This window comes from Pteropus alecto, unplaced genomic scaffold, assembly GCF_000325575.1.
Source record: "Pteropus alecto unplaced genomic scaffold, ASM32557v1 scaffold156, whole genome shotgun sequence".
Lineage (NCBI taxonomy): Eukaryota > Metazoa > Chordata > Mammalia > Chiroptera > Pteropodidae > Pteropus > Pteropus alecto.
In genome coordinates, this window is record NW_006437746.1 from 1,687,625 (window position 1) to 1,705,911 (window position 18,287).

General features: G+C 52.0%; 1 protein-coding gene across 11 annotated transcripts in view; it reads left to right on the forward strand.

Moving 5' to 3' along the window:
* The window catches only part of TRAK1 (trafficking kinesin protein 1), a 165,032-nt gene extending 148,357 nt beyond the window's left edge, over positions 1–16,675 (forward strand). For 4 of the 11 annotated variants that reach the window (XM_025048957.1, XM_025048958.1, XM_025048959.1 and 1 more), the window contains 3 exons: positions 1,858–2,211; positions 10,839–10,941; positions 13,854–16,675. In XM_025048957.1, coding sequence (XP_024904725.1) covers positions 1,858–2,211; positions 10,839–10,941; positions 13,854–14,652 — 1,256 coding nt within the window. In that variant the 3' untranslated portion in view covers positions 14,653–16,675. Of the gene's footprint in view, positions 1–1,857; positions 2,212–8,242; positions 8,351–10,838; positions 10,942–11,698; positions 12,031–13,853 lie in introns of those variants that run through there. The other 7 variants (XM_025048961.1, XM_025048963.1, XM_025048962.1 and 4 more) reach the window with 5 other exon arrangements.
* Positions 16,676–18,287: the final 1,612 nt, after the last annotated feature.

Genomic DNA, 18,287 nt, shown 5'->3' on the forward strand with positions numbered 1-18,287 from the left:
GCACGGCTTCTCCATCTCGGCACTGTTGACCGTTGCGGGGGACGTCCTGTGAGTTGCAGGATGGATAGCGGCATCCCTGGCTCTGCCTTCTAGATGCCATCAGCACCCCCTCTTCTTCCACAGTCGTGACAACCAAAAATGCCTCTGGATATTACCAAATGTCCATTGGGGGTCAAAATCATCTCTCCTTCCCCCAGTGAGAACCGCTATTCTAAGTGTGTCTCACCACCTAATAAGAGATCAGCTGTGTGGTGCCCTTTCATTATATGCATCTCTTCATTATCTTATTTCTTTTCTTTTTTGCATTTAGAATATTTTCTATATATATATATTCAATAGATTCCAGTTCAGGAGGTTGCTGTGGTACTTGTGCACACTTAACCCTGGGGCAGAGCTCAAAGCGGGTGTCCGAGAACCCTTCTACACATTTACTGGCAGTCTGGACATTTTTTTCTCTCTTACGGGAATTTAAAATTGCCCGCTTACAGAAACCTGTCACGGCTCCTTGGCTGAGACTGTCACGTGGGAAGTGACTTTCCAGCCGTGTTTGGGAAGGGTCAAGAGCTGCCGATGACAGTGGGTTCTGTGTCTCGGTCACATTTCCGGTTGCCTCCCTGCCTTCCTTTCCCTTCCATCTCGGCTTCCTGAGCTGCGGGCTCCTGGCATCCATGGCTCCCCTTTCTGACAGGGCGGCCTACTGATCTAAGGGGCTCTGGCCCACCCAACAGAGGACACCATTGGTAAACGAGGGGTGACGGTCTGGGAGGACATGGGTGCGGGAAGGCTCTTGCCCGAGAACCTCGCAGGCTCTCTTGAGTGTGGAGTATTGGTTTGTGTGGTTAATTTCATCTGGAGGATGAGACTAGGACGCCCAGCCTCACGGGCCATGCACCCACAATCCCAGGGCCATGTGAGGTGCGGGAAGTATTCCAAGCGGAAAGCAGGCTGGGCAGGACCCCAGCACACAGCAGGGCGCTCGGGGCTCTGAGACGCTCTCAGAAAACACACTTCTTTCCCGGGTTTCCTAAGCAGACTCGGCCTTGGAACGCTTCTCTCTGTGGGTGCCTGTGACACCCTCGAGGTCCTCGGGGACATCCTCCGGTGTTATTACAGACCTCGCGCGATGTCATCTGAGCCCCGGGGTCCGGTATCCCCGGGGAGATGGGCTCCTCTGCCTCAGACCTCTGTGTGCACTTGCTGTGTTGTTCAGTCACACCCCCTTAGGCCAGTTCCCTCTCAACCTGGAGCACCTTGAGGTTGCTGGCAGGTACAGAACACCTAAGGAGGTGACAGCCGTGCCTACCGCTTGTCTCTCTGTGCTGCTGCAATTTCCTTCTGCTTTTCTCTTGTTGTGGCTCCCGGGCTGGGTGTGACCTTGCCTTATTCTGCCTCTGCTCTGTCCTCCTGCTCCCAGAGGTTCATACTCACGCAGCACAGACTCGGTACACATTGTCCCCTCTCCCAACCCCCCCTCTTGTGCCAGTCATGCTTGTTTTTTTCTATTTCTAAAGTGATTCTGTGTTGGAGTTGGGGATTGACATCCATTGATCACAATAAAGAGTTCGTCACCAAATATCCTTGGCACACAGTATGGCATGAATTTTACTTTAGAAAAATAATGGATTCCTTCCTTAAGTTGGTGCCACTTCCAGCTGCGGTGGGGTATTAGCTGCTGTCGCACGGTAGGAAGGGTGGGGGCAGTGTCCCCGGTGTCCCTGCCAGAGTCCAGCTGTGGCTCCCCGGGCCTGCCAGGGCTCCCGCTGCACACTGTGAGGGTGACGAGCAGCCGTCCGCTAGGACGTTCATCCTAACTCTCTCTTCTCCCCATCTCCCCTTCTCTGCCCTTTATCCCGAAAGGTTCTGCCACCCTGCACCACTGGCAGCAGTTGGCCCAGCCTCACCTCGGGGGCATCCTGGACCCCCGGCCCGGTGTGGTCACCAAGGGCTTCCGGACGCTGGACGTTGACCTGGACGAAGTGTACTGCCTTAACGACTTTGAAGAAGATGACACAGGTGACCACATTTCCCTCCCGAGCCTAGCTACCTCCACGCCAGTGCAGCACCCAGAGACCTCAGGTGAGAGGTCCCGAGCACGCGTGACTGTCTCAGGCAGCAGAAGTTACCAGAGCCGGCCTCAGGCTTTCCCAGAAGAGATGCAGGAGCCGCCAGCGGCCACGGAGGAGGAGGAGGAGGAGGAGGAGGAGGGGTCTGGACTCGTCACCGAGATAAGTCCTGTAAACCTGGCACCTTTACCGGAGGCCGAGTCCTGGGCCATTCTCACCTCTGTTCCGAGTACCATCTGTAGTGGCTCTCTGTCTGTAGCTTCCGCTCGTCTGTGTGGGTGATTATGGAAGCATGCCCATTGTGCAGTTCTGGTTTTTGATACAGGGTCGGGCGCCTCCTTTTGTAACAGATGGGTGCGGCTCCCCGCCCATCTTGGAGGCACATGGCCCGGCGGGGATCTTGAAGCGGGAGCAGGAAAGGCTGCTAAAAAGAAGTGGATTAACCCCACGCCACCCCGCCTAAATCCCTCCCCCGCCCCCCGCACATCGGCTCCCCTTGTCCTGTTGTGGGTCTCTTCCCGTGTCTAAGGGGCAGATTCTCCGGTCCCCCGGTCATTTCCAAACTGAGCTGAGTCAGGCAGTTTTAGGGGAAATTTTGAGTCCTGGATCGTTTAGAAGGTGAATGAGGGAATCAGTTCCTCACACTGCATTCAAGTGGGAGGAAGCCCAGAAAGTGTTTGGGGTTTTAGGCAGCACTGGATCAGCCTTTTACTCGTCTGACTTGAATGGAGGTTTGTATGTTTCCTTTCCAGCTCAGACTGTTTGTTCTAAGTGGATTTTTAAAAAGCGTTTTAGCGATACTCCTTAACCGAACCAACCCTAAGAGAATGTCACGAAGCTCTCCCAGGAAGAGGACTCTAGATGAATCTAGTAAAAAGCTCTGACTGGTCTCCCCTGTACCCCGCCCCCTACCTGTCCTAACGAACTTAAAGATGTGACCATGAGTTTACAGAACCACCCACGCCCTAGGTGTCACTGGGTTGAAAAGCTTTGTGCTCAGGGTCTGGGATCACAGTGGTCACGTGGTTTCTGTTGGCCAGACTTCCTGGACCTCTTGGCTGCTTATGCCGAGAAGATAAGGAAGTTCTTATGGGATAAGGGGAGAGACCCAGAAAGAGTTGACTTGACCCCGTGTCTTCATCCTCGTGATGTTCCTGAATCACCAAGTTTGGAGGTGCTCCTTCATCTCTGGGATTCGTAATTTCATTCGTGAAGGCCACAGTACGCTTTACACAGTACACGGTAGGACAAAGCTTGAGGTTCTTGGTGGCGTCTCCCGTCCCCTGGCTACGTTCAGACTTCTATGGCCGAGGGACTTTATTTGTGACCAACTTTTCTTTTCTTTTTCTTTTTTTTTTTTGACATAAACTTCAGAGATATCAGATAAAAAAGATTTTTTTTTTTTAGCATATAGGCTTATTTATGGTTTATTTTATTTAGCCATTAAGTTACCAGATTAAGCTCACCCGAGAGTGAGAATGCTTGTTATTTAGTATCTTCACATTTGAGAAGGGGAAACTGGCCACAGTGGCCGCGGTATTGTGACTTCCCTTTGTTATGGCCACCGGTGCCCGTGTGCCAGGCCCAGTGATGCAGGAGACACAGCGTGTGCTCGTTTGGGGGGCTGAGGGTTGGAATCCTGTCGACTGTGACGAGCCCTCCCTGCAGCCCTGCGTGTGGACTGGAAGGTGAATCTGGCGTTTCAAGAAGCACCATTAGCTGTATCTTTGAGAAGTTGCACAGAAGGAATAAAGTTTATCAAGTCAGCTAGGAACTTCTCTCAGAGGACAGAGGGAGACGGGGGACCGATTCTGAGGACCTAAGTGCTGACTCCTTTTCTTACATGAACAAAGACATAGTTACTGCTTCTTCCCCCTTTACTCACACCTGTAGCACATTCACCCCAGCAGCTTTGAGGAGAGGCACACAAATCTACCACTGCAGCCACAGAGGGGTCTGGTGGGACGTGTGCGGTGGAAAAAGAACCACGTAGGCTGCCGAAGGTAATTTAGGAAAGGTTTGGTGGTGTAGGTGAGAGCTCTTTGGGGCTTGTTTTCTGGGTAAGACCCATTTAAAGCTCAGGGCAGAGGGGAGAGATGTGACAATGATTTGGCTCCTTTTTCTCTGTTGGAGAGTGACAGGACCATTTTGAGTCTTGGAATAGCACAGTCCCAGGAGCTGCCATCTGCCTGGGAAGGTTGAATAGGGAGAAACCTAGAAGACAGGAGGTGATTAATCTTTTTCCTTGCAACTGGTATAATGGGAGGAAGTTGGGAGGGCTTGTGTATCAGGCACTTTCGTCTAGAGCCTGCTGTCTCATGGAGAAAAAGTTTTGAGTATGTACTGGAAAAAAATTATTAATATATTTTAATGTATTATTGTATCATCATTTGCTGGTTTTTTATAATCCCATGTCTTAAAAAGGATGAATCCTTGTTTTCATATTTGTAAATCATTTAGATGATTAAAATGGAGCGTTTCAAACAATTTTTAGGTTATAGTTTTATTTTATTTCAGTGACATATTTTATGTTTTCATTCATTTTATGTTTTCATTCATCTAGAAAGTACACTTTATCAGAAGGAGTCATTATCTCGTACCGTCCGTGTTCTGGGTTTTAGATGTTTGTGCGTAGGGACGAGCCTGCCTGTGGTAGAGGATTAAAATAAGGGCTTTAGTCACACAGTTGTCCATAGATGGTTGGTTGGACAGACGGTTCAGTTGAATTATCTCTGATACTTTGATGCCAAAGGGGAGAAAAAGATGGGATTCAAGCAACAGAGAAAGAAAGTGCAGGTCAGTTTATTTTAACACTCAGACACGTGAAGGCCACTTCGAGTGGGGGAAATATAAAACAGGCTCGTACATATGTAGCTACCTGTGTGGCCAGTGGGCCTTGCAGTGGAGCTGTGTCATCGTTGGAGCTAAGATCCTAAAGTAAGCATTGAAGGTAGAGATCACATTTGGTCAAAACAGCCCCTGGAAAAATCCCCTGAGGCTGCATCACCTGGGCCCCAGAGGCAAAAGCCAAGAATCAGCTGTTTTTGTAGCTTCCTTATTTGGCACATAGGTCACAGGTCCAGGTTCTGTCCAGGCCGGTTAATAGGGAAGGGAAGGGAACCTCTGGGAAGGAAAGGAGCCGGGCATTACTCTAGCTCGTGATTTGAGCAAAGCCCTGCCAACCCGCATCCTGTCGCACTTTATCTCACTGCAGAAGCAGGATCCAGGTGGGCTTATGCCGGAAAATTGGCCATGGGGCCTAACAGACTGGAAGGAAATGTCTGGTACATCCGAGTCATAGACCTCAGATTCAGAAAAGTTCCCTCTTGTCTCCACGGAGAGAGTTGGTGACGAGTTACCACCCTGGTGGGAGGCTTTTCGGTCCAGCCCGAATTCTGTAACAGTTTCAGGAGTTTGGTCCTTACAGACAGAGCAGATGGTCTGCTCATACCCTCCTGTATTTGGAGATGCTGAGGAACCCCTGAATGACGAATGAGAGCTCTGACTTCTCCCAAACAATCCGCGGAGCGTCAGCCCTGCTTAAAATTTCCAGAACAAAATCTGCTTGTCGGAAGCGCGTTGTCCACGGCATCCTCAACCCTGAAAGCCTTAGGAGGGCCGTCCCGCGCTCCTAGGGGCACCATCGGACTTGTTGCGGAGCGGGCGTCTGCGCCCATGCTTTTCTAACGTGGAGGGGCCCTTGAGGGAGCGGGTGGGCGTTGAGGTTCGCTGAGCTGTCCAGTTGCGCCGCCTGGCGACGCCCGGGAGAAGTGCGCTGTGGAACTGGCTTGGAAAGCACTGATGAGCAGAGGTCTTGACCAGGCAGCTTAGCCAGGCAGCTCTTGCACTTGCCAGTGTCTGCCACCCAGGGAAGGACAAGAGGACAGAGGCCATGGGGTCCAGCTTTGTTGGCATCCGGGGATCCAAAGAGAGTGTTGCATTTGCCCTTTTGACATTTTAACAGCATTCTAAAAAATTCCCTTTGCTCCAGAAGAGACGCCTCTTTGAAGGAGTTTCTGGTCCTCTCTGCGTGATGCTGTGAGATTGAACATCTGCTACATCCTATACTTTTTAAGTGAAACTGAGAGTAGACATATTGGTATAGTGGGAGAGGATAGACTTTTAATTTAAAAAAATTTTCAGGGACCCCACATAAGCTGTATGAAACCAGAAAAAGACCTTGCAGTGTGCAATGAGAAAGCTCACCAGTGGCACAGGCTGACGTCTGCACAGGGGATCCAGGGATCCCTAGAGAGCTCCAGGACCAGAGCAGGGCTGTGTCGAAGAAAGGCTTAAGAAGCAGAGAAAAAGCCGGGCTCGTGTGAAGCCTGGGACTAAGGAGCTAAAGAATGTCATCTTCTAACAGGACGTAGTTTAAAATCACTTTTATTAAAATATAGAAGAAAGCTGCACTACTATATCAGAAACTGCTCGGTAGCCTCCCCGGACCCAGAAGAATGCCCGTTAAAGCCGCGTTAACCCCAAACAGTATTTCTGATAAAGATAAAGCACAGAGCAGACAGGTTTTGTGGAGCTTTCCTCACATCAACTCCTCATAGAATGGTTCTCATTTTCAGAAAAAATTCATGGCCAGAATTATATATAAAGAAGCAACAGAAAGGGTCTTTAAGGTATTTTGCTGTACCCCGATATTTTAGTCTTTTAGGAAGAATTTCCAAAGCATTGTTTCTGTACCTTTTTAAAAAATGGGCACGTAGCTGAAAGGCAAAGAGACGGCCTCTTCCCCCACGCCCCCCACCCCAGTGCAAAAGGCAACAAAATCCTAAACAGCTGGTAAAAAGGTAAAAAAAAAAAAAATTCAGGCCACGCCGTTAAGCTGGATGGACAGTGGCTCTTATTGTCAATAGGTTGGTTTTTGCTCAGATAGAAAAGACTGTCCCCTGTGCCACTGTTGATATGGTGGCAGCTTCTGGAATTAAAGGGGCTGTTTGGCATGGGGAGGGAGAGAGAATGTGAATGTGTGTGTGTGTGTGTGTGTGTGCGCGCGCGCGCGCAAGTTCGTAGAAACTGCAAAGCAGATCCACATCGTGTGACAGCAGCATCACACTCCATGTTCAAGTTAGGGAAAGGAAAAAAGGTCAGGGGCACTTTGTTTTACACCAGCTGGTCACTTCCTGTGAAGACGGCGGGGAGAGAATATGGAGGGTCTCAGTGTGTCTCAACGATGGAGTTCTTTTTTTTTTTTTTTTTTAAGATTTTGGGATGCAGTTGTACTTCTTTTTTTTTTATGTTTCAAGAAGTTATTTATGTGACCAAAGTAATAGCTGGGCCGTGCAGCATGGCCAGCATTTCTCCGTCCTCGAAGCAGCCTTTATGTGTACGTTGCAGACCCCCTCGAAGCAGCCTTTATGTGTACATTGCAGCTCCCCGCAGAAATCACTGGGCGCAGTTAGGTGCTCCCTGACGACTGTGTGGGCTCATGTAAGGGACTGTTTAAGGACTGGGTGCTACGATGGCCTTGAGAGAGCCACCAGCCTGCCCTTTCCAGGCCAAAATGCCATTCGGATAACTGAAATGCGTGAGCTGGTGTGTGGATCTGATATGTGGATGACCAGGCTGGCAGAGTCCCCCAAGGGTCCTTCAGGTCCCCACCAGAGTATCCCAGCCTTGTTCCTTCTCGCCATTAGAGCAGTGGATCGTGGGGAGAGCACGCACCCCATGACTGGTGCTGCAAGGTCCCAAGCTCCCAGGTTTCCAGTCAGTATCAGGTGTCACAGGCCCACAGAGGAGCGCAGCAGTCAGAACCCTTTACCAAGTGCACCTGCTCCAGGCGGCAGGCACGTCAGGGGGACTGTCGCCCTCATAAAGCCCTCCGGTGCTTTCCCGCTCCCACCCGTCACTACCTGAAGGATGTGTGTGCTTGCACGTGCCATGTTTTTGGACCAAAACATCTGTTCAGTAACTACCTGTGTGTAGTTTACTGATGCAGGTAGGAGATCTCAACTAATAAAGGATTAACCAAGTTCAAAGGTTATCTTTGTTAGTTTGGGATTTTTGTACCAGTGCCAGAGCCTAGGGGAAGAGGGGCAAATAAAAGTGATAAGGGGTTAGGGGTTTTGCTGGGACATGCAAGTTCCTTCCTAAATAAAATACTGGATGCGAACACTCGTGCATCTTTATACTCTAATCCACTTGCCCTCTGCTCTCAACACAACGAGGCCCGCCCTCCACAGTCAGACTGAGACGCAGAGGAAGGATTATAGCAGAAGGTCAGAGCGTGGTGTCCAAGAAACCCTGTCCGTGGAGGCCTGAGCAAGCAGTGCGAGGTGAACGCACGGCCGCTGAGGCAGGGCTCGTGTGTGGAGTGTGGGGGGGGACCGGGGACTTCAGTCGTGAGCCCTCCCCCTGACCCCCGCACCCTGCTGAGAGGAATGTGTCTCATGCCTCTTTTGAGCCATTGCTCTCTCTCACGTGCAGGGCGGTGGGGATTGGTCCGGGCTGCGCTGTGGCAGCACAGGGAGCCTCGGCCACTCACTGTCTCTGTGTTGTGTCTCAAGGAAGGGCGGGGCTGCAGCGGCCGGGCAGGCGGTGACTGGAGGAGAGCTGGCGGTCCCCGCGTCCCAGTGGTATTTCAGAGGGGCCGAACCTCTGGCTTTGGCACTTTTGACCCTGGTTGATCTTCTCTGGTCCTCTCAAGCTATCCCTTGCTTCTGGGGAATGATGACTTTGGATTTTAGCAGCCTTTTCTTGTCCCCAAAACCCATTTGCATAAGATGGGTTTTGCTTTCTTCGGATGCAGCTGTGTCTCTAAAATATCCATCTTACACTCCCTGTTGCAATCAAAGATCCAATATGTGACAGGGGGGAGCAGGGCGGGGGGAGGAAGCAAACATCATGACCTTTTGATTTGACATTCTGGCCATGCATTTTTAAAGGGGGGACACTTCTAATTTCCAATCCAGCCTTGCTTCCGGTGGATCGTTTTAAGTGTGATCTCTCTCTCAACGATTCTGTCTTAACCACGTCTGTTTCCCGCCTTTTTCTTTCCTCCTGCCTAAATAACACCTCGCGCTGTGTGGGATGCTTCTCCTCAGGTGTTCTGTTGCTTCTGTTTCTACACCTTGTGACCGCCAGGGAATCGTGATTGTTCGGTTGCCTTTTCTTCACGGCTTACATCCCATTTTTGTTTTGCGTGTAGCAGCAGTTTCTCAGTTAACCCAGTTCCTAAGCCACTCCATTTACTGGTTGAGAAACAAAGATTCATAAAGGCTATTTTTCTGTGTCCCCGCCCGCCCCGCCCCTGCTTTGCCTGGAGCTCCCTGTGGCTGAGAGTTTGCTTTTGTGGCCATGGTGTGGCTGTCACACCAGGGGGCTACAGGAACCTCCCTGGCCGCAGAGAGCCGGGTCAGACCTTGCTCATCGGGACGAACCCGTCTCGTGTTGCTCCCCTGGCCACCGCCACCATTTTTGTGCTCTGGCTTTGTCCTGCCCGCCTTCAATTTACGTGTCTCCAACATTTTTTTGTTCGTTTATTTCATCTGGTTTCTGGTTTTGTTTTTTCTTTTTTCTTTTTTTTTAAAGACACAATCACCTGTGTGTGGATTTGTAGGTTTAGAGCACCAATCTCTTCTGTTTTGTCTTTTTTTTCCATTGGTTTGTTTTTTTGTTTGTTTTTTTTTTTTTGTCAAATCCAAGAGAAAACTTGCCATAAAGAGCTAGAAGATTCTCATTCACAGCCTTTTGAATCTTCAGAGCGCACATGGCCTCTGACACCTTAATCAGTTTTCTCCCAGGAGGTCTCTGGGGGCTGAGCTGCTGCAGGGGTGGGGGGCTGGGTGGGGTCGGGGGTCCCCGTACTTCATTATGCATGCTATTTGGAGCAGCGTCTCTTTTTTTTTTTTCTTTTTTTCTTTTTTTTTTTTTTAATGTTTGCGTTATGAACGAGAACGACCTCTACAATCATGACGTCTCCTGTAGACTCTTACTACTTATTCCTCGCCAGGCTTCTGATGCACGATCCTAACGCGTCTGTGATTTACTTTGCTCCCCATCATAAATCTTCAGCTGCCTTAACAATAACTCTGTAGAGCTTTAAAAGGGGGTAAATTGAGAACGACTTGTTGCCACCTCATTTTCATTAGAAATCAGGCTTCCTAGAGATGGCAAGAAATTGGAATGGTGCTGCTCACAGCGCTCGTACGTCCGACGACACTGGATCTCTCGCCGAGTTGTTGCTGAGGCAGCTGAGGCCCCATCTGCCACCCCACGGACCACAGACAGACAGTAGTGGAGCCAGCCTCCCCAAGCCCCTTTTCTGCGTAAGCAGAAAAGCGAGCCAGCCGCACGAGCCTTGCCCCGTTTGCAGGTGGCAAGTGCCTTTCCCCATCCTGCACCTGTCCCCTCCCTTCGGCAGGGTTTGGCACCTGTTTGCCAATGAAAAGAAACGTAAAGCAACAGAGAAAGAAGCTGATTCTGACCTCTGAAGAGGGGACCCAAATTGACCCCCATGGGCCCATTAGCCCCTCGAGCTGGATCCACTACTGGCCAAAGAACGCCGATGGGGAGCCCTGTCTGGACTGGGTCGGAAGCTGGAATTCGGTGCTCCGCACGCGGGTGCTCAAAAGTGTGGTTGTTTTTTGACGAACCACCTTCGATCCAGAACATGTGCGTTTCACCTTCCTCGCCCAGGTCCAGTTAACAAGGTAGCTCATCGCTTCTTGCATCTGTGGAGGGCCATCCTGCACCTTTGTCTTCTCATGGGTATACTTGGATGCAAGAAATATGTTTTGTCCCCCCTCCTTCCCCCCAATTTAGCACACCACCCTGGGAAGTGCATGTCACAGACCAACTCCACCTTCACCTTCACTACCTGTCGCATCCTGCATCCTTCAGACGAGCTCACGCGAGTCACGCCAAGGTAAGGGACCCCAGCCCCAGGGGTGAGCAGGGGTGGGGTGAGGTGGGGGTGTTCCTCCATGAGACCTGAGGTCGAAGGCAGCTCAAGTAGACAGGCTCATTCAACACCAGCTCCGGCCAGCAAAGCATCTCGCAAGCACTTGCGGGCTCCTGTTCCACGTCCCGTCTTTCCTTTGGGAAAGGCCCCTCTCGGTCTGATCCAGCATGGAGAGAGAGAGAGAGAGAGAGAGAGATCTGACCCACCTTCAGTTGCCCGTTGAGTCGGCCATGGGATAGTCTCAGGCCCCTCCTTAACCAGCTGAAGCTAACACTCCCCCAGGCCCTAAGGCCGAGTCTGTTGGCTTTTTGCCCCAAACTTTGCCAGCAAAACATGAAGTTTTTTCACAGAATGGTTACTGAGCCCTGGGGGACCCCTTGGGCCCCTGGAGCAGACTGCAGAACCGTGCGCCACGGCCACACTGTAATGACTTAAATGATAACTTTTGAAGACTGAACTGCGTGCCCAGCGTGGGCCATTTCCCTCCGGTGCCTCTGAGAACCGACAGCGGTTCGCACCGTCCGGCGAGGGGATTTGCGTGGCGTGGGTGGTCTGTGTGGCTTGATTTCAGGCCTTCCGCAGCCTCCGCTCAGCCACTCTGTGGTACAAGACGCCTGGGGAATGATGGTAAAGCAGAGACGGAGGGAGGGAGACAGGCAGGGCCAGCGTGGAGGGAGCCGCCGCCCAAGGAGCCCCTTACACTCTGAATAACTCTCCGCAGGTCATGTGAGGAGGACGACGAAGCAGCCCCATGCCCCGTTGAGCTGAGAGGAGATGTAGGGCAGAGAGTGCGCCCACGGGCGAGGCAGGGGGTGAGCACACAGCAGCAGCACCTGCCTGCTGGCAGGCAGGGCCACGCGGAAGGAGCCGTGTGTGCACGCGTGGCCGCCACTAACCCGGGACTCGGGCGCGGGTGTGTCTCTGTGATTGTGCCTGGCTAACTCGGCCTTGACAGTGGATACCCCTTAACCCCTCTAAACGCCCGAGTCGAGCCGAGCGCCCGCACTAATACAGGCCTAACTGCAGTTCTCACCGGAGGGGGATCTCCATAGGTTAGCTTGTCAGTCTCCATCTCCCTTCCTGCCTCTGGGGAACCCAGAGTCCCCGTCCCGTGGCTTTATGTTAGGAAGAGATTGTGTTTAAAGCCGTGGGACAGGGCTTCCCCCAGGGAGGGCTGGCACCCTGGTGTTCCTCTGACCGCAGCCGTAGAAATCAAAATTGCACACCCGTCTGCACCTATAGGGCCTTGCCAGGGACGGGAAAAGTCAGTAGCGAGAGAAGAGGGTTTATTTTTCCTTTTCGCCTAAGTTTGAAAGAACAGCAGCTGGAAACAAAACCAAACGCCTCCTAGGAACGGCCCTGTGAACGATGTTAAGCCCAGATCTTTTCTGACCAACATTGCCTGGAGGTCGACATTTTGTAGGATTCCACCTGCACCATTTGAAGAGTCTGCCTTGTAACCTTAGGAATCTGCTGTGGTTTCTAACCTCGCATTTCTCCGAGTGCCCCTGCACCCCCACTCCTGAGCGTCTGTCTCTGGGAGACAGGCCTGTCCTGTGTGCCTCGCCCTGTGCTGACTGGCCAGCGCGAGGTCACCTGAGTGTGGGGCCAAATGACGCCTCAGCGTGTACTTGCTTGTGAACTGTCCCTCCTGCAGGAGGGGCCCCCTGCTCTGGTCATTCCAGGAACCCACTCCGGAGTGTGTCCTCTTCCTTCCCTTGCCCCATGTTGGGGCTTTGCCCAAGGTATCTGGCCCTCCCCCGTCAGGCTGGGGAGACAGGGCTCTGTCCCCAGCTCCTCAGGCCACCCAGCTGGCCTACTCCCAGGGGCTCCTGCAGCCGCAGCCACATCCTTGGGAGGGCACCGGACAGGTCTCGTAAGACAGTTAGGACGGATGTGCCGCTGTCCCCCTTGATGGCTCACGCAGCAACAGCGCAGGGCTCCCGTGCCCACGCGGCCTCCCCCATCCCATAGCAGCTGTGAGAGGAAGGCCCTTCCTGTTCTTCGGGCAGCCGGCAGTGCCTTGCCCCCGCTGGCCTTAGACTGTCCCATCCGAATTCCCTTCACAGTTGGACCCCAGGTGCCGTGACATAGTGGGTCCTCAGTCAGCAGGACTCGAGTGGATGAAGGAATCTTTGCTTTCCTGTAGAAACAGGTTTCACACACCCACGGGGCCTTTTCCTAGGAAGCTCCATAGATGTAGATCCGATAGCCCAGTGTGCTTCCTCTGACCCCATAACTCCACTTATCGGGATGCATTTGGGCCGCCGCAGCAAGGACCAAGTGCAGCTCCTTGCGGAGGCAAGAAGGCCGGGATCTGCCACTGACTTGACGGGCACTTCCCGCCTCAGTTCCTCCATCACCCGAGTGCCCTCCATCTGGATGACCCGCCTGCTTTGGCCATCCCTAGATAAACTCTCATTTCCCATAGTGCTGGGTAACTCCTTACGTCAGAGAAGTAGGCGGTAGGAACGCTGGAAATTGAGTAAATTTGGTGGAGGACGAAAAGACCTCTCTGCCGAAGCACTTCCTCCCCTATTTGGGGGCGGGGTCACTCAGACTTGGGTTCGAATCCAGGGTCTTCTGCTTAACAGCTGAGTGTGACATATGACCTGAGCCTGTTCCCTCGCCTGCAGAGGGGACAGTTATACACACCCTGGGGCCTGAGAGAAGGGGATCGTGTGCAGCTTCCTATTCACTTAAACCGTGCCCCGCCTCCGGGAACCCAAGGCCCCTGTGGGCGAGGGGGGAGCAGATGTGGCAGGAGGCATCGGGGGAGCCTGGGCCGGGCCAGTCGTCCCTTCCTGTCCCAGGCCTGCCCTTGTCATGCTGCTCACGGGCATTTTCTGATAAACGACCTCGTCTTTTCTTAACAGCCTTAACTCGGCCCCGACTCCAGCTTGTGGCAGCTCCAGCCACTTAAAGTCCACGCCGGCGGCCACGCCGTGCACTCCCCGGAGGCTGAGCCTGGCCGAGTCCTTCACGAACACCCGCGAGTCCACGACCACCATGAGCACGTCCCTGGGGCTGGTGTGGCTGCTGAAGGAGCGGGGCATTTCGGCGGCGGTGTATGACCCCCAGAGCTGGAACAGGGCCGGCGGGGGCTCCCTGCTGCACTCCTACACCCCCAGGATGGCTGTGATCCCCTCCACCCCACCCAACTCGCCCATGCAGACGCCCACGTCTTCCCCGCCCTCCTTCGAGTTCAAGTGCACGAGCCCGCCCTACGACAACTTCCTGGCGTCCAAGCCGGCCAGCTCCATCCTGAGGGAGGTGAGGGAGAAGAAGGGCGTCCGGAGCAGTGAGAGTCAGACAGATGTGTCTGTCTCCAACCTCAACCTCGTGGACAAAGTCAGGCGGTTCGGCGTGGCCAGAGCGATGAACTCGGGGCGAGCCCACGTCCACACGCTGACTGAGGATCAGGGACCTCTTCTCTGCCGGCCCCCGGGCCCAGCACAGGGCCTCGTCCCTGGAGGCCTGGTACCCGAGGGCCTGCCTCTCGGATGCCCGACCGTCACCAGTGCCATCGGCGGGCTGCAGCTCAACAGTGGCATCCGGCGGAATCGCAGCTTCCCCACCATGGTGGGGTCCAGCATGCAGATGAAGGCCCCCGTGACGCTCACCTCAGGCATCTTGATGGGTGCTAAGCTCCCCAAACAAACCAGCTTGCGGTGAGGGTGGGAGGGGCGCCCTTCCGAGGAGACAGGTCGGGTCCTGCCCCCACTTCTCTTCCCCTCTCCACTGTGCTCTCCCCTCCCCGTCCGTCCCCTCCTGAGCTAGACAAATCAACCTCGTGCCTCATGGGGGAAGAGTGGAGACTGTGAAACGTGTATATAGGACCTGGAGCCCACGGGAGGTGCCCCAGCACTGCCACCGCTCTCCTGAGGACTTCACCTGTGCTGGCTGGGGGCAGGGCAGGCAGGTGTCTTTTCCTTTTTTTTTTATTCTCCTTCTATCCTTCGAGAAGCACTGAAACTCCCAATGACATTCTTATCCCATGGATAGGAACCCGGTGAAGTCGCGGCTGGCTGCCCGTGCTGCACACGGTGAGCCGTCACGTGGCACAGGGCACAATGCCATGCCCCTCGGTGTCGCTGGGCACCTCGCCCACCCGGCGAGAGCGTGAGGAGCCTCCGTCCACAGCCACATGCAGCTGACGTAGCTTTCAGGACTGTTCTTTCTTTTCTGGGTGGCCCAAGCTTCTTCGAGACCTTCACTACTCTGCCTCAGTGGACGGCCGCTTCCTTTTCGAGGGGTGACTTTTTCTTTCCAGGCCTTCACGCTAAAGTCGTCCTTCAGTGTTTCGTAATCAGCTGTCAGGTCGGACATCTAACCCAAAAGAGAATGTATTTACACTCGCGCTGCACTGGTCAGCAGTCCCTGTGGGTTCTGTGTGATTTGTTTTATTTTTCCATTTTTATTTTTTATAGGCGAGGAAGTAATGGTACTAGATGGGAAGTCGCAGTAGATGTTCTCTCTGTGGTTCTGTGATACCAAAATTCAAGTGACAAACACACCAAGCTGCTAAGGAGATAGCAGTTTGTTTCTGGGACCCAATGTCACGACCAAATGGAGTAAGACCAGAGTGAGGACAACATTCGTAGGAGGATTCAAAGGAAAAGGGGACAGGGACAGAGGTCGAGGGAAATGTGTCAACAGTAAAACAAACCACAACCAAACCTAATACCAAACTAGTTCACAGGAGAAACGAGGCTTTGAACTTCTGCTGGGCCCAGCCCTTTACTGAAACCCAAGTCTGGCCCATGTGCTTTCACTCGCGTGGTCTTTCGTGACAGCCATTCAGTGTCCACGCGTTTTTCTGTCTTGTTTTAGAACAGAGCGGTCACGAGAAGATATTTCTTTCCCTCCAAAGCCCTGGGTCTCCTTGTGCCACTTTTTATCCTTGGGGAAAGATAGAGGTGCTCGCGAGACGAACCACGAATGAGCAAGGGAGCCTGGTCCTATTGCTGTCGCTAAGTTTTGAACTTTTATTTATTATTTATGTGTGCCGTATTTTAAACAAACACCCTCTCTCCTTCCCAGCTCCAGTCACAGAGTGTCTGTGGCATTCCAGTCTAAGCAGGTCATTGATCTGTTCTAACCTGAAGACTGCAGTGTGCATCACGGTGTTCCGTGGCCATTTGTTCCAGACATTTATGGAAGGATAACATCATATGCAAATGAAATTGCCATTTTGCACCCTCTGATCCCCTCCCACACCCCCCATGGCAAAAGATGTGTCCTTCACTTGAATGACTGTAACCTTATGGCCACTGAAGAAAGTCCCCAGGAGCAAGCTTTGGTCCCATAATTTCAGACTATTTATTCTCTGAACACGAGGATGTCGGTTAATTATGTTTTCAATGCTCCTTGTGGTTGTGTGTGTGCACTCATTTTGAAGAACTTCTCTCTTTTTATTTGAATGTATTTTAAAGCAGTAGGTAGAATAACAAAGGAATGTGAAAACCCTGGACCGAATGGACCACTTTATATCTTCAGAGAGAGGAGCCACCCATCACCACAAAGGGGTACCGGTGTAAAAATCAGCAGTTCGGAGGTTGCAGTATTTAGTATAGTAAATTAATGATCAACATTGGGCAACCACTATCAAAAAGTGTGTTATAATGCATCAAAAATCAACAATAAAATTTTATTTGCTAACGAATATCAATAAAATAAGTTCAAATGATGGAAACCATATGGCTATTCTGATTTGTATTTTGTTCTTATCTTTTTCATCGAGGAAATGATCTCTTTATGTAAGACTTGAAGTATTCTGCTCTTTGGGGAAATTAAATGAAAGCCATTTAGTACTTTATATACTGTTATAGCTGCCCTTACTTTTAACATATTATACCTTAGACAACTTTCCAGTCAGAACTTGAAGCTCTGCTACTTTTCAGGACTGCATACTATTCCACCATGCACACGTGCCCACTGTCAATACATACCTATTTCTATGGACCAGTATGAACCAGCGCCCTACAGCTGAGAATTGAGTTTATTCTAATCATTTGCTGTCACAGCCCTGTAATGAAAAAACCTCGCATATTTGTAGTTTCCCACAGATGTGAGGACATCTGTGAGATAAATTCCTAGATAGATGTCACCCAACTGCCGTCTGTAGAGTTGTGTTAAAAGACTTTTAAAAACGAAGGACAGTGGAGAGTGACTACACAGAGAATTGTGGGAAAGGGATAAATAAAACTTATTCTTAGAAAAGAAAGGAACTTAAAAGAAAAACTATCTGCTACTGCAATATATGGAAGCAGCAAAATTATGCAAGCAAACAGTAGTGGGTGGCGGCAGCATGAACTTTATGTCAGGTGCTGCCATTTGGTAATGGTGTGACCTTGGGAAAGCCACTTACCCTCTTTGAGTCGTCCATTTTTTTTAACCTATGAAATGGGAAGGGTAAGACACCTCAGGGTTAAATCTATTATGAACATCTGCCACGAGCTAGGGCTTGTTCTAGGTGGTAGGGATCCATAAGCACGTGAGCAGCTTCTGCTCTCATGGGGTGTGCGTGCAATCTGTCAATAGATGACACCACACATGGCATCATCAGGGCTATGCAGAGAACTAAAATAGGCTGGTGTCAGGTGGTGGGTGGCTACTCTGGGCAGTCAGGGAAGGCCTCTCCAGGGAGATGGCATTTGAGTCAACCATGTGAGTTCTGGCACAACAGCATTTGGGCAGCGAGAGCAGCTGGTGCCACCGCCCAAAGGTAGGAAAGCATTTGGTGTGTTTGAGGAGCAGAGAGCAGTCTCGCGTGGCTGTGTCCTCGTGAAGAAGAGGGGTGTGGTCATGGCAGAGAAACCGCGTGCTCACCGAATGGTTCGCCCGCTCTCCGTGTTCCCCAGCCACTTGGCAGTGGGCGGGGCGCGTGATTCACTCTGGCCAGTGGGCTGCCAGCGGAGAAGAATCCACACGCACTTCTCCATGCTTCTCTCTTCCCCTGGAGCCATGTGTTGAAATGGTGGTGTCACGAGTTGGTGGAGCCTCCATCATTCTAGGTCTCCGAGGAACCATGTGGACCAGACTCCCGGCCAACCTGCATTTGACTCGTGATCTGAAGAAAAAACAAACTTGTTAAGCCAGTGAGGGTTGTAGGCAGCGAACCCCCAGGGCGGAGCCCAGGTCTCTGTGTTTTACCAAGCTGTCCAGGTGATTCTGGGGCTCACTAAAGTTTGAGAACCACTGTGCGAGACCAGTCAGAGTTGGGGTGGGGGTCCTGCCTTGGGAGGGGTGGGCACCCTTTCCCAGCCTCTCCCTGTCTCAGGGGCTCAGAAGGCCAGACAGCTACAGCT